Raw genomic sequence first — 12,111 nt, 5'->3', positions numbered from 1 at the left:
GGGGGGGGGGGGGGGGGGGGTGCGCGGGAATCGCCTTAAACCTTGTCCTACACATTCACGTCCGCGCACGCAGATGCACCCCCGCGGGAGCACAGGCCACCCAGGTTCTGCTTGTCCAGGCATTCTGTCGTCAGCCTCTCCGTGTCGGCTACGCAGTTCCATCCCTCTACCTAGCTTTTCGATTTCACCCATTTTATTATATTACACTTTCCAGACCCGGTATTCCCAACTGGGGTTCTCTTATAACCGCCTGTTAACAGCTTCGTGTTCACCTCTCCTTCTTTATCTCTTTGAGATTATTAGGCTTATTTAAACATCTGAGTGTCCAGTGCACTGTTGTCTGGCATATAAATCATTCACTTCGTTGTTCTTCTCTCATAGTACTTGGACCTGTCACCGTCTCTCATTATTTGTCTCCTCCGAGCTCATGATGCCTTGAAGCCCCGCCCTGAGCCCCTGTCCATCCAAGCGCGTCTACAGCGGCAGGCAGGGCAGGGGTGGGGGGAATTCTGGATTCATACTCTGGGCTCCCATCTCCCCTCCCAACCAGTGCTTCAGCAAACCTCCCGGTACCTTTCTCCCTTTTGCACTCTACATAACCCCGCCAGGGCTGAGAATGTTATTATACCCATTTTGTAGATGAGCTTAGGTAAAATGGCTTATAGACAAGGTGACAAGCTATGGTGGCAGAGCCTGGCCTCATTGATTTTTGTACTCAGGACGGCAGGCTTAGGTTAGCGCCAGCAAGGTTACCCTCTCCCATCCTAGGACCTTCCAAGCAACTGGGACCCACCCTAAACATTTACTAAGCTACTCAGCCCTGGGCAGGAAGGAGGAGGGCAAGCAGGGGCCCCTCCTGCTCCTGCCTGCCCCACCACCCGCCTCTTCCCGAAGTACTCAGCAGCTGGTCAGCATGCCGCCTCTCTGGAAACGAGTAAGGGAGGCACCCTCCAGACAGATGCTCTAGCATGGGGCTTTGCCATACATGGCCCCTGTTCTCTAGAAAGTGCTCCAGAAAGAGAGAAAGACCGATTCCACATCAGCCGGCTGGCACCTTGATAGGGCTATGAGGAAGAGTAAAACAGTGTCAGCAAAGTGCTTGACATACACAGGCACTTAATAAATAGGTTCATTGCAATAATAATAATGCTAATTGGATGAACCACTCAAAGGCCGGGTGGAGTGGAGACAGAGACCATCAATACGCCAGGCCTGGGTCTGGTGGGGGGACCTCTGCCAGCCCGCGGAATCCAGCAGACTTTGGAGCCCACACCCTACATCCTGGTGACCTAATGGAAGACCCTGCAGCCACCCTTTCTGAGCTGCTGGGAATCATGGAAATGAAACCAGGCAGGAGGCTGCCCACTGCTGTCTCATTCACTACTTCTCCATGTCTCCCAAACTTCGGGCATTCCATTTCCACAGTCACAATTTTGACCACTTGTACTTAATATTTTGCTCAGAATCCACTTTCAACACTCTCTTTCAATTTAGCTTCATCCGAAGTGATAATATCCGTGAAATCATGGGTTTGAGGTCCTCGCTACTATCTTTTCTGGTAACAGAAATGCTTGACTATTAAGATAACAAACATTCCTCCAGGTACCACCTGAAATCAGTGCACACACCCCCACCGTGCAGCCCCACACCCTGGGCTTCCCCTGACCTTTCCCAGGGTGGGCTCGCCATCTCTACCCCTGCAGATTTGGTGGCTGGGCTAGGGCTGGTAGGAACCCCGGTGTCCGGGTCCCAGTCACCAAAGCAGAACTCCCTAGGAAGCAGAGGGTCCCTCCCCTTAATATCTTGGATGGCAGGGCCCGCCCTCCACCACGCAACATATGTCACGCTGATGGCTCTGTGTCTCACATCTTCAAAAGTGCTTTGAACAAACATTAATGACCCCTCAGTGTTTCTCTGAGAGAGGGGGCGAGGAAGGGAGGGGGCAAGCACCACCCCATGCTGCCCTCAGCTGGGGGAAGAAACCAGGCAACAAAATTCCATGACTTCACCAAAGCCACAGACTTAAGCTGGGCCCCCTCCCCACCCTCCCTCATTTCCCCCAATGGCAACTTTTACTGGCTCACATTCCTCTTGCTGGGAATACTACTATTTAATTAAAAACGACAGACTTTTGTTTTCCTCTCCTTCCTTCCTCCTCCCTCCCATCCTCCAGGACTAGATGCCAAGGAGACCCACCAAAAACATGCGGGTAACATTTGTTATGGCTTTGAAGATAAAAGTCAATTGAAGTAAGCCCTCGCTGTATTTCAAGTTTCCCCTAAAGCATGGAGCAAACTGCCTGGCAGTTGAGGAAAGGAAAAAAAAAAAAAAGGGACTGCAAATAAATGTCATTCTGCAGGAATACTTTGTAAAAATAAACAGGCTGAAAAAACCCAAAACTTGATTAATGGAAATCCACTCCGTTGGCCTCTGTCTTGAGCTGCAAACGCATTTGTTCATATGGCTAAATCAGATCATTTTCACTGGGCTTTAAATAAGTAGATCAAAAAATACAAATGGTGGGAGAAGAAAGGGAAGTTTGTAGTTCTATTGCTAACGGGCCCCACCTGCAGTGCCCCCCACCCACCCAGTTTTGACCTTTCCTGGGGGACAGCAGCTCCAATTCCAACCCAGCCAAGAGATGAAGAAAAATGCGGAAGAGAAAGCCCCCCAGCTAAGCGAGGCAGTGGAAGGAGGGGAAGGGGGCTTCTCCCCGATGCAGAGATCGTTCTGTACGTGCACAGGGGTGGACTTTATCCACAGGCTCACCTCCCAACACCGGCCCCTGCAACTGAGCTGTAACCAGCCCAGGTGCCACCTTCCCAATACACACACACACACACACACACACACACACATCCGAACACTCCACAGGCCCCTCCCTAGCCCATGGACAAGACCAAAGAACTAACCAGACCTGAGACTCAGTTTGTTCCCCTCTAAGTTAAAAAAAAAAAAAAAAAAAATTAAATGTCACATCAAAAAGTTGATTCATCCTTTGATCCTTGGCTTGCTCGAGTTCCACGCAGACCATCTGAAAGCCCCGTGCAGAGTTCCAGAGCTCCTAGGACATCTGTGAGCACCAGTCCCAGGCCAAGAGCTGGGGCTGGACTCACTCACTCCCCTGTCACATCAACTGCTCCCCCAGGAACAACTCCAACCTCACGACCTACTGGGGGGAAGGCTCAGGGTGGGCCCTGGCTGCAGCAGCAGGAGACCCTCTCTCTCCCTGTGGGCCAAGTGAAGGGGTCTACCAGGTCTCTGTGCCCCCCAAGCTCTGCTATCCGGACCACAGCTTCTTCTACTGGGGTTCCTGGGCAGATGGTACTGATGAATGCCATAGACACTTGGAACACATTTGGAGGCCAGCATAGTCTCGCCCTCCACCCAGACACCCCTAAATGCCTTCCCTGTCTTCCTAGTACCCCCCCCCCTCCAAATCCAGCTTTGAATGCTGGCCGCAGAAACAAGGTAGAAGTCAGAGCAGGCCCCCAAATCCCTCCAGCACACACAAGCTTCCCCAGAGACTGGACCTGCACCACCTTCTCACCTGGGACCTTTCCCTCCCCAGACAGCCCCAGCTGGAAAGCAGACTGACACCTGAGCCACCTCTAAGGTTCCCCAAGACACAGGGGTACCGGGTCATGTTGGTGGGGCAGGGGCAGCTGTGCCAAGAGGGTGCTAAAAGTTGGGGTGGGTGGGTAAGGAGACCCGTCTCTGGGGCTGAAAGGTAGGAAGGGATCGTACCCGGGTTCCTCTGCCAACGGTGCCCGCCGCCCGCAGCTGTCGGGGTCCAGAGCTGCCGCCGGGGCAGCGCTGCCTCCCGATCCACTCCTCGATGCCTTTCCGAGCCCAGGCGGCGCTCACAGCGAAGCTGTCACCTGGGGCGGGGAAGACACGAAGCCCCTGAGTCTGGCCCCTGGGCCGAAAGTTACCCGAGAGAGGAGGGAAAGAGTGGGCGCGGTAGAGGCAGCGGGGCGAGGAGGGGGTCGAGCGCCGGGGCACAATCCGAGAGAGGGACGCAGGTAATCGGGAAAAAGGGGTTCAGCGAAGCCCCAGGAGCAGAGACCCAGAGGGGAGCGCTAAGGGGGAGCAGCACCCCGGAGAAAGGGTCTGGGGATCAAAAGAGAGAACACCAGAGGCCAGGACTGCAGAGGAGAGGGGTGAGGGTCAGAGGACGGGTGCAGTGAGCACAGGATGAGGGGAAGAGGGAAACTGAGGGTCAGGAGAGGGGCGCAGTGGGCGCAAGAGCCCAGATCTCGGGAGAAGGGGCTGAGGGCCGGAAAGAGAGGGGTATAGGATTTTGGGGAAAGGGCTTAGGAGTCTGAAGAGGGGGCGCAGTAAGCGCGGAGGGCGGGGACCGCAAAAGGAGGGGTTGGGGAGTCAGAAGAGAGAGCACGGGACGGCGAAGAGGGGGTCGGTGGGACAGAAAAGGGGGCGCGAAGGCTGCTCCCGGAGCGGGTTTGTGGGACTGGTGGCCAGAGCTGGGGGTGGGGGTGGCCCTGGTAATAAGATCCCGCGGGCTAGGCCATTCTGCCGCGGTCCGCGGTCCTTCCCCGTCCATCCCCCCCGGTCCGTGCCCCGCGCGCCCCTACCTTCCGGGCTCTCCCTGCGCTTGCACACGGCGGCTGCAGGCACATCGCGCGCGGCGGCGGCGGCGGCGGGAGCCGGAAAGAAAGGAGAAGCAGAGAGTTAGCAATCGCGGGGGCGAGGGCGGCCGGGGCCAGGGGGCCGGCGCGCGGGCGGGGACACTGACCCGGCTTGGAGTGAAGTTTCCCCATGCTGGGGGCGCGGCGGGCGGGGGCTTCCCTAAGCCATGCGCCCGGCCCTCGGGGCCCGCGGCTCGCCGAGCCGAGCCGAGCCGAGCCTTGCTCTCCTCCCGGAGCAGCCCCGAGCCGAGCGGAGCCCGAGGCGGCGCCGGGACGCGCTCCTGCCGCAGTCGCCGCGGCCCGACTGACGCCCGGGCGCGCCGAGCCCCCAGCCCGCCGCCGCGGCCCGCGCCTCCCCGCGCGCCCATTGGCCGGGCGCGGCGCATCAAAGGCGAGGCGGGCCGCGGAGGGGGCGGGCCGGGGGTGGGCAGGGGGTGGGCCGGGGGCGGGGCCAGGCGCCGCGGGGCCGACACAGCGCCCCCCTCCAGGCTGAGGTCTTCAGCCCCGCGCCGGGGCCTTGGGGCTGGCAGGTCTGGGGACTAGGGGCCGGAGGCCCGGGTGGGGGAAGGGCCTCTGGCCAGTAGGCGTATTGGGACAGACACCCTCCCGGGTCCTGTCTTCCTTAGGACAACCGCTGCCCTCGCTAACAGTACTGTGCCTTCCCTCCGCTCTATTTTTCCTCGAAGAGGGTCGGGCACGACTTAATGGCTCCAATTTACAGGTGATGTAACTGAGGTCGGGAGAGGAGACGTGGTTGGGGCGCTGGGGTCTGCTGCGAGCCTGCTGCGCTGCCCCTTCCCGAACTTACCTCGACCAGACTTTTGCAGAAAGGGTTCGCTTATTACTCGCCCTATGCTTCCACTCCGCCCCTCTAAGTTTTGATTTGGGAGTCCAAGAGGAGCCCCCACCGCGCGTCCAGCCAGTTGTGGGCCCAGCCCACTCGTGGCGGCTACAAGTGTCGAAAGCCACGAGTTGCCAGCCAATCGCTCAGATGCCTCATGCCGGGCCCGTGGGTGCCCTCCCGGAGTCGAGGCGCGCTGCCAGCTGTGCGGCCCGGAAGGGGGTAACCGCTGGGGCTTTGATCTTCCTTGGTTTCCGCTCCCTGCTGCAGCTCGCCAGACCCAAGGGCTTGTTTGTTTTGTCTGGGGAAGTCTCTGCGGAGGGGAGGGCGACATCAAGGGGTTCCACCCCACCTTTGTGGTTCTCAGGAAGAATGCCTGCTCTGCTGGGGACACGATGGGCCTGTTAAGTTGGGCCTGGTACCGGGAGGCCTGGGCGTGGGAAAGGAGAACCCCGTGCAAAGCAGTGAGGAGCTGGGCTCTGCCCCTGGAACTGAGTTCCCTGTGAGCCTCAGTTTTGTGGTCTGTAAAATGGAGGCTCGAGTGTGCCCTTTTGGCCAGCTCCTTGGAGCAGCATTGCCCAAGAAAGATAATGTAAGCAACATGGGTAAAGCTAAATTTTCTAGTAGCCACATTTTCTTAAGTAAAAAGAAACGGATTAAGAGTAGCACTTACAAAGATGAGCACTGAGTAATGAATAGAATTGTTGAATCACTATATTGTACACCTGAAACGAATATAGCACTGGGTGTTAATTATACTTCAATAAGGAAATTAAAATAAAAGGAAAAAATTTTAGAAGCTTGTAAGAACACTAAAAGGAAAAATATACAGGCCATCTCACTCATCAAAAGAGGGGAAAAAAGTAAAAATAAACAGGTGAGATTAACTTTAATAATATATTTTATTTAACCCCATATGCCAAAGATATCATAATTTCAACATATAATGAGATATTTTACATTCTTTGTTTTGCACTGTTTGAAATCTGATGTGTATTTTACACAGAGAGCACACCCCCACCCAGACTCGCCACATCGCAAGACATCAATAGCCCCGTGTAGCTGGTGGCTGCTGGATTGGGCATCCCAGCTCTGGACCATCAACGTGTCTCAAAAGGACATTGGGAACTGCAGGGGCCTACAGAGTCGTAAATCTCTTACAATGTCTTACTCCACGATGTCTGAACAATGCCTTCACTTCCATTGTCCAAACTTCGTGTTTCACGCACCCTCGGTGGTGAAAATGAAGGCTGATCTTAGAAGCAGGTGTCTTAATGCAGTTAGCAGACTGGTTTCATTTGAGGAGTGCTGGGACTCCCCAAAATATTGTCATTGTCCATTTTATAGTGCCCCTCTTTACCCAGGACTGCTATATGCCCGCCATCATTCCTAAGTCATGGCTAGTCCTCATTCTGACACGGGCTTGGACTTGTTTTACAAAGAAAGGAAACCGCTAGGCTCAGAGAGGTGAAGTCACTTGTCCAAGGTCACACAGCGAGCCAGTGACCTGGTGAGGCACTGAACCCAAGCTTGTGGATCCAATGGGCCAGGCTGTTTGCACTCCCCGAGGCTGCCCCAGCACAGTCTCGACCTCGCATCCCCACCAGGAGAGAGAGTCCCTCATCTGGAAACAGATACTGACGAAGTGCCTGCCAGCTGGGTGACAAACACTATTTTAGGCACTTAGGATACATCGGGGAACACGACGATTCTCATGGAGCTCCCACTCTACTGGGAGGGGGTCGGACAAGAAAGAATCCACTTAGCAAATGGGTGTGAAGTCAGAAGGCAACACGAGCTATGCAATGGCTCTTCACCGAGGGCACTTTGCCCCCCACGGCACATCTGACCATGCCTGAGGACACTAGCAACTAGACAGTTGCCATTCAACACCCTACAGTGAGCAGGACATCCCTCCAAAACAAAAAGTTATCCGGCCCCAAATGTCAATATTGCCAAAGTGAGACCCCCTCTTCTCCCTGTCCCCCCAAGCTGTAGCCAAATGAAAATGAGCAGGATAAGGGGAGTCAGGAGTAGGAGGGAGGTGGGGGGTTCGAGTGTCTGATTCAGAGAGCAGGAGCTCTCCTGCAAACCCCTCCAAAGGAAACGGCATTCGGTCAGGGTTGCCGGAGGCCTCTCTCACCCCCCACTCCCCCCACCGGTGCCAGGGTGGGTCTAAATCAAAGCAAAAACTCTGAGCGTTCTTTCTCACAGTGCTCAAAAAGTTGGTTACTTCCTTAAATCGGTCATGGCTTTCTTCTTTCATGAGAAAAAAGTATCCCCTCTTCCCCTTGGGAATTTCTTTTTACAGTTCAAAAAGAGATAAAAGCAAGAACTTAAACTCCGCAGTTACCAGTTTGAGTCTTGGGGGAAGTAAATCCCAAATGTCCAGCCCAGACACAAAGGCCTCCCTCCACCTTTAGCCTGGCCCTTCCCAGCCCGGCAGGCGCCGGGGCCTTCGCTGCTGTTGGAATCGTGACACCACCACCCCCCCCAACCAAGCTGGCCCTGGGGCGAGACACCAGAGCGGTGGGGCTTGTGGTGAAACCTTAGCCTGTCCAGGACTCCGAGGACGGGCACCCTGGGAGCCACCAGCCCACCGTCCACCTGGGGTGGCTCTTCGGCCTGCACCGGCTTCCCGCCCCACGACTCACTGTCTTTTTATGTGTTTTAATAATTTATCTGGCCCACTTCTTGGGCTGAATACTTACAGTGACACATCTTTTTCTTTGAAGATTTCCCATCCTTTGGGGGAGGAGAATGAGAAAGGATGGGAAGGAAGAGATAAGAGAGAGAGATTATAACAGAAACGGGTTTCATGGGGCTCGAGATTTAGCAAGGCTGGTTTAGGTGAAATCTGTTAGACGTGGAGCCAGGAGGTTTTTTTTTCTTTTAAAAACCACATCACCCTGGTTGGCCACCCCCACGCTTGTCCCCAGGTTAAAGCCGTCCCCTCTGGCTCCTTTCAAAGGCCACCTCCTAGAGAAAGCCCTCCTAACCTTCCGGCCTGAAGAGCTCTGACCACTCTGATGAGCCCAGCTCCCCTCCCCTGCCTCTGCGCTGGGCACTCGTTATTTTATAAGGAGGGCACTCAGTATTCCGCCTGAAGTCTGGGCTCCTTAAAAGGGAGGGAGTCTTGCCTGACTGGCCATCTCCAGGTACCCAGTGCAGTACCCAGCACTGCCCATAGGAGGCGCTCTAGACAGAATGAGAGGAGCCCACTCAGTGCCATAGCACCACCCCCACCCCCACCCCAGGTGTATGGGTGTGTTGGCCATGAAAGGGTGGGCCGCTGCCAAGAATATGCTCTGGGATATAGTGAAGAGAAAATTAATGTCCAACCCTGCTGGTCCCCCTTGGTCCCTGGGTTGCTTCATTCTGCAACCCCCACTGAGACTTGGCATTAGTAAGCAGCCTGGAAACCCGGTCTGGGGTGAGGAAGGGAGAGGTGAACTAGTCTACATGAGAAAGTCACAGGAATTTTGGAGATGGCAACCAGGAAAGGGAAGAAACGTGTGTCAAGCAGACCAGCGAGTATGGGAGAAGGGCAGTAAATCAGGGCCTTAAGAAGGGGCAGTCCAGCGAGGAGGGAGGCGGCCAATTACTTTTCAGGACAGTGAGGTCTAATGTGCGATGGGCAGTTGTCCCTGGCTCGGCCCTAGGATGGGATCGCCCTCCGTTGCTCCAAACTTCTGCAAAATCCTAACCACGTGTGTGGCTCAGTGGCCCAGGACAGAGTGAAAGAATGAGCCAGCATGGATCATCGTAGGCGACAGGCCACAGGCAGGGAAGTGGTCACTGGGGGGAAGGATGGGAGCTGGACGCAGCCAGGAGGAACACCAGCCCCAGCATCAGTCCTCGGAGAGGAGGTCAAAGAGGCTGTGCTCCCCCAGAACAAGGGGGGAGGTCCCCAAGCCATTCTGTTCAAGTCTTGCAGGAGAGAGGCCCCAAAAAGAGCTACTCGGGCCTAAGTCTTGGTTGAACTGAATTGAATTTTTGTGCCGCCAACTTCTCCCAGGTCTGGGGTGTTGTTTTTTTATTATTATTTTTTTTTTATTTGGGCGGGGGGAGAGCATGAGCAGGAGAAGGGGCAGAGGGAGAAGCAGATTCCCTGCTGAGCAGGGAGCCTGATGCAGGGCTAGATTCAGGGAATTCGGGATCATGACCTGAGCTGGAGGCAGAGGACTGAGCCCCTCAGGCGCCCTTGGGGTGTTTTAGCAAGTTCAGAGCATAGGCTTCCCGGAGGGAAGGAGAGAGGGAGGGAGCCAGCCTGGCCTCATGCGGCCCCTTGGTGAGATCTTGCTCTCTCTCCTGTGACCCCTGCCTCTCAGCCCTTGTCCCGTGCTTCTGTGACGCCCTCCCAGTTATGGTGTCTGTCTGCTTCCAGACTTCTGTCACAAAAGGGAGAAAGAAACTTCCACCTTCCTGGGCCTTTGTTTTTCAGTTACATGCAGTCAACCTGGGCCCTAATCACCATACTCGGTCTGCACGTCCATATAATAGAAGGCAGGGTCCAGCCAGTCAGCGTTTCCCTAAGCAGGTCCCGTGGAGAACACCAGAGCTGTGAGACGCTATCGTGATGTGAAAGAAAGGGCTCTGTGGGAAACTTTGGGCAGCCCTGGTTTAGCTGAAGGGTGACAAGTTCCTTTGCTGCAGGACTTGTCAGAACCTTCAGTGAGTATCTGAGCTTTGTGATTCCTCAAGAGGCAGTGTTTCTCAAACTCACCAAACTGGGGAAACCATTTTAGGAAGTTTGAGTGCAAACAAATGTTCATGGAAAATGCCAGACTAAATGGCTTCTAAGGTTCCTTCCAGTCTGAGATTCCAAGTCCTAATCCAGGGATGTAGCCTAAGACGGTGGCAGGAAGGAAAGTCAATGAGGCCAGAGCCAGTGTGGGAAGATACATGCACCCACATACGTCTACAGTGTGCACTTAGCACGTCCCAGGATGTATTTGTCTCCCTCCAGGCCCCTGAGCAATCAGACACCCACACCGCGTGAGGCTCCATGGCCCAGTTTGAGGCAAGGAGGAAGAGCATCACTGTAGGAAAGCTCATGGTCAATTTGCCTGCCTCAGTGGCCTTCTCTTCCTTCAGTCTCCTCCCCCTCCTCCTCCTCCCCCCTCCCCCTCCATCTCCCCTCCCCCTCCTCTTCCATTGCCTTGCCACCACGGCCACCTTCTCCTTCCATCCCACAGAGCACAGCTTCAAGGCGGCCCTGCTGCCACGGCGGTACCACGACACCTTCACTCCTCGGCCACAGCTGGCTGGGTGCCTGACCCGTGAGCCCGCCCAGGCAGAAGCTCTTTGCAGGGTTTGAATAGAGAGGCCCAGGGTCTGGGGTCCGCTTGTTGGTCATCTCCAAAACCCAAGGGCTCCATAGTTCCAGGGGCTGGAGCAGCTGCTTGGGGTCCAGGTGGGCTAAGGAACAAGGAAAAAGAAGCAGGACTAGGAGCAAAGAGAAGCAGAGATAGTAAAGCAGGTGGAGAAGGACACGCGGGCAGACTGTCTTGGTCCCTCACACGGCCTGTTCCTGGCTCCTAACCTTGTTGCTTCTGCCTGTGTGATCTGACCTTCGGTCCCTGACAGACCCTTGGCCCCCTTGCCTGGGCCAGGGTCGAATAGCCTAGCCGAGGGTTCCTTGGAATTTAACATGCGTATGAATTCCCTGAGATGGTGTGAAAATGTCTGGGGTGGGACCCAGGAATCTGCATTTCTAACCAGCTCCCAGGGGAGACGGTAGACCACATTCAAAGCTCAGGAAAGTTCCATGTTCTCAGTGGCCACTAGGATTTATAACTCGCTTCGTCACTGAGTAAGTAGCAGTACTCAGAGAAGGAGGGACGGAAGTCAGGGAGAAGGAACCCGAGAAATAAAGGAGTTTCTCTTTTATTACTTAAGTCATTTAGGAAAGGTCTGTTGAAGGCCTAATTAATACCAGGCTTTTATGTTAACCAAACAGACAAAAATAAGTCAGTGAAATAGATGGTGTGTCTATGGGTGGAAAATCAAGTGGGAAAGAGGGAGAAGAAGTGCCAAGGGAGGGGTTGCAATTTTAAGTAGAGGAGTCAGAGGGTAGTCTTTGAGTGAAGACTTGGAAACAACTTAAAAGGGAGCCATAGAAATGCATGGGGAAGCCAGAGGGAAAACAGGTCCAGGCAGGGAAGAGCAAGTGCAAAGGTCCTGAGGCAGGAACATGATATGAATGTTTTGGGAACAAGGTGGGCTGTGGCTCTGAAGCATGGGGGAATGGGAACGGGGTGTGCAAGGGGGAGGAGAAGAGGAGGTTGGAAGGTGACAAGGCTCATAATGAGATCCTTGTGGGCCTTGCCAAGGGCTTCGGCTTTACTCAAGGGAAATGGGAGTCATTAGAGAACTGTGACCTGGAGGGCCCAGGCTGCCGTGTTACGAGCAGAATGCAGATTAGGGGGTGGCAGCATGAGACCTGGCAGAAAAAAGGAGACCCATAACAAGGTGACTGCAGCACCGTTGTTATGATGGTGGCTTACACCTGAGTGATAGCAGCCAAGGAGGTGAGAAGTCAGCTGTGACCATATTTGAAAGTCAGAGGCAACGAGGTTAGCTAACACAGTGGACATGGGGTGGGAAAGAAAGAGGAGT

The 12,111-nt window shown here is 54.9% G+C and overlaps 1 protein-coding gene across 1 annotated transcript in view; it reads right to left on the bottom strand.

Moving 5' to 3' along the window:
* Positions 1 to 11,145, bottom strand: part of NKD1 (NKD inhibitor of WNT signaling pathway 1) — an 87,677-nt gene extending 76,532 nt beyond the window's left edge. Inside the window, exons 1-4 of the mRNA XM_040633085.1 lie at positions 11,064 to 11,145; positions 10,727 to 10,911; positions 4,725 to 5,188; positions 3,748 to 3,919 (exon numbers count right to left, since the gene is read on the bottom strand). Of these exons, the coding sequence (XP_040489019.1) occupies positions 3,748 to 3,919; positions 4,725 to 5,188; positions 10,727 to 10,911; positions 11,064 to 11,145 (903 nt within the window). The remainder of the gene's footprint in view (positions 1 to 3,747; positions 3,920 to 4,724; positions 5,189 to 10,726; positions 10,912 to 11,063) is intronic.
* Between the last annotated feature and the right edge of the window lie 966 nt (positions 11,146 to 12,111).

Source organism: Ursus maritimus, unplaced genomic scaffold, assembly GCF_017311325.1.
Source record: "Ursus maritimus isolate PB19 unplaced genomic scaffold, ASM1731132v1 scaffold_19, whole genome shotgun sequence".
Lineage (NCBI taxonomy): Eukaryota > Metazoa > Chordata > Mammalia > Carnivora > Ursidae > Ursus > Ursus maritimus.
This window is presented reverse-complemented; position numbering and strand designations above follow the sequence as displayed.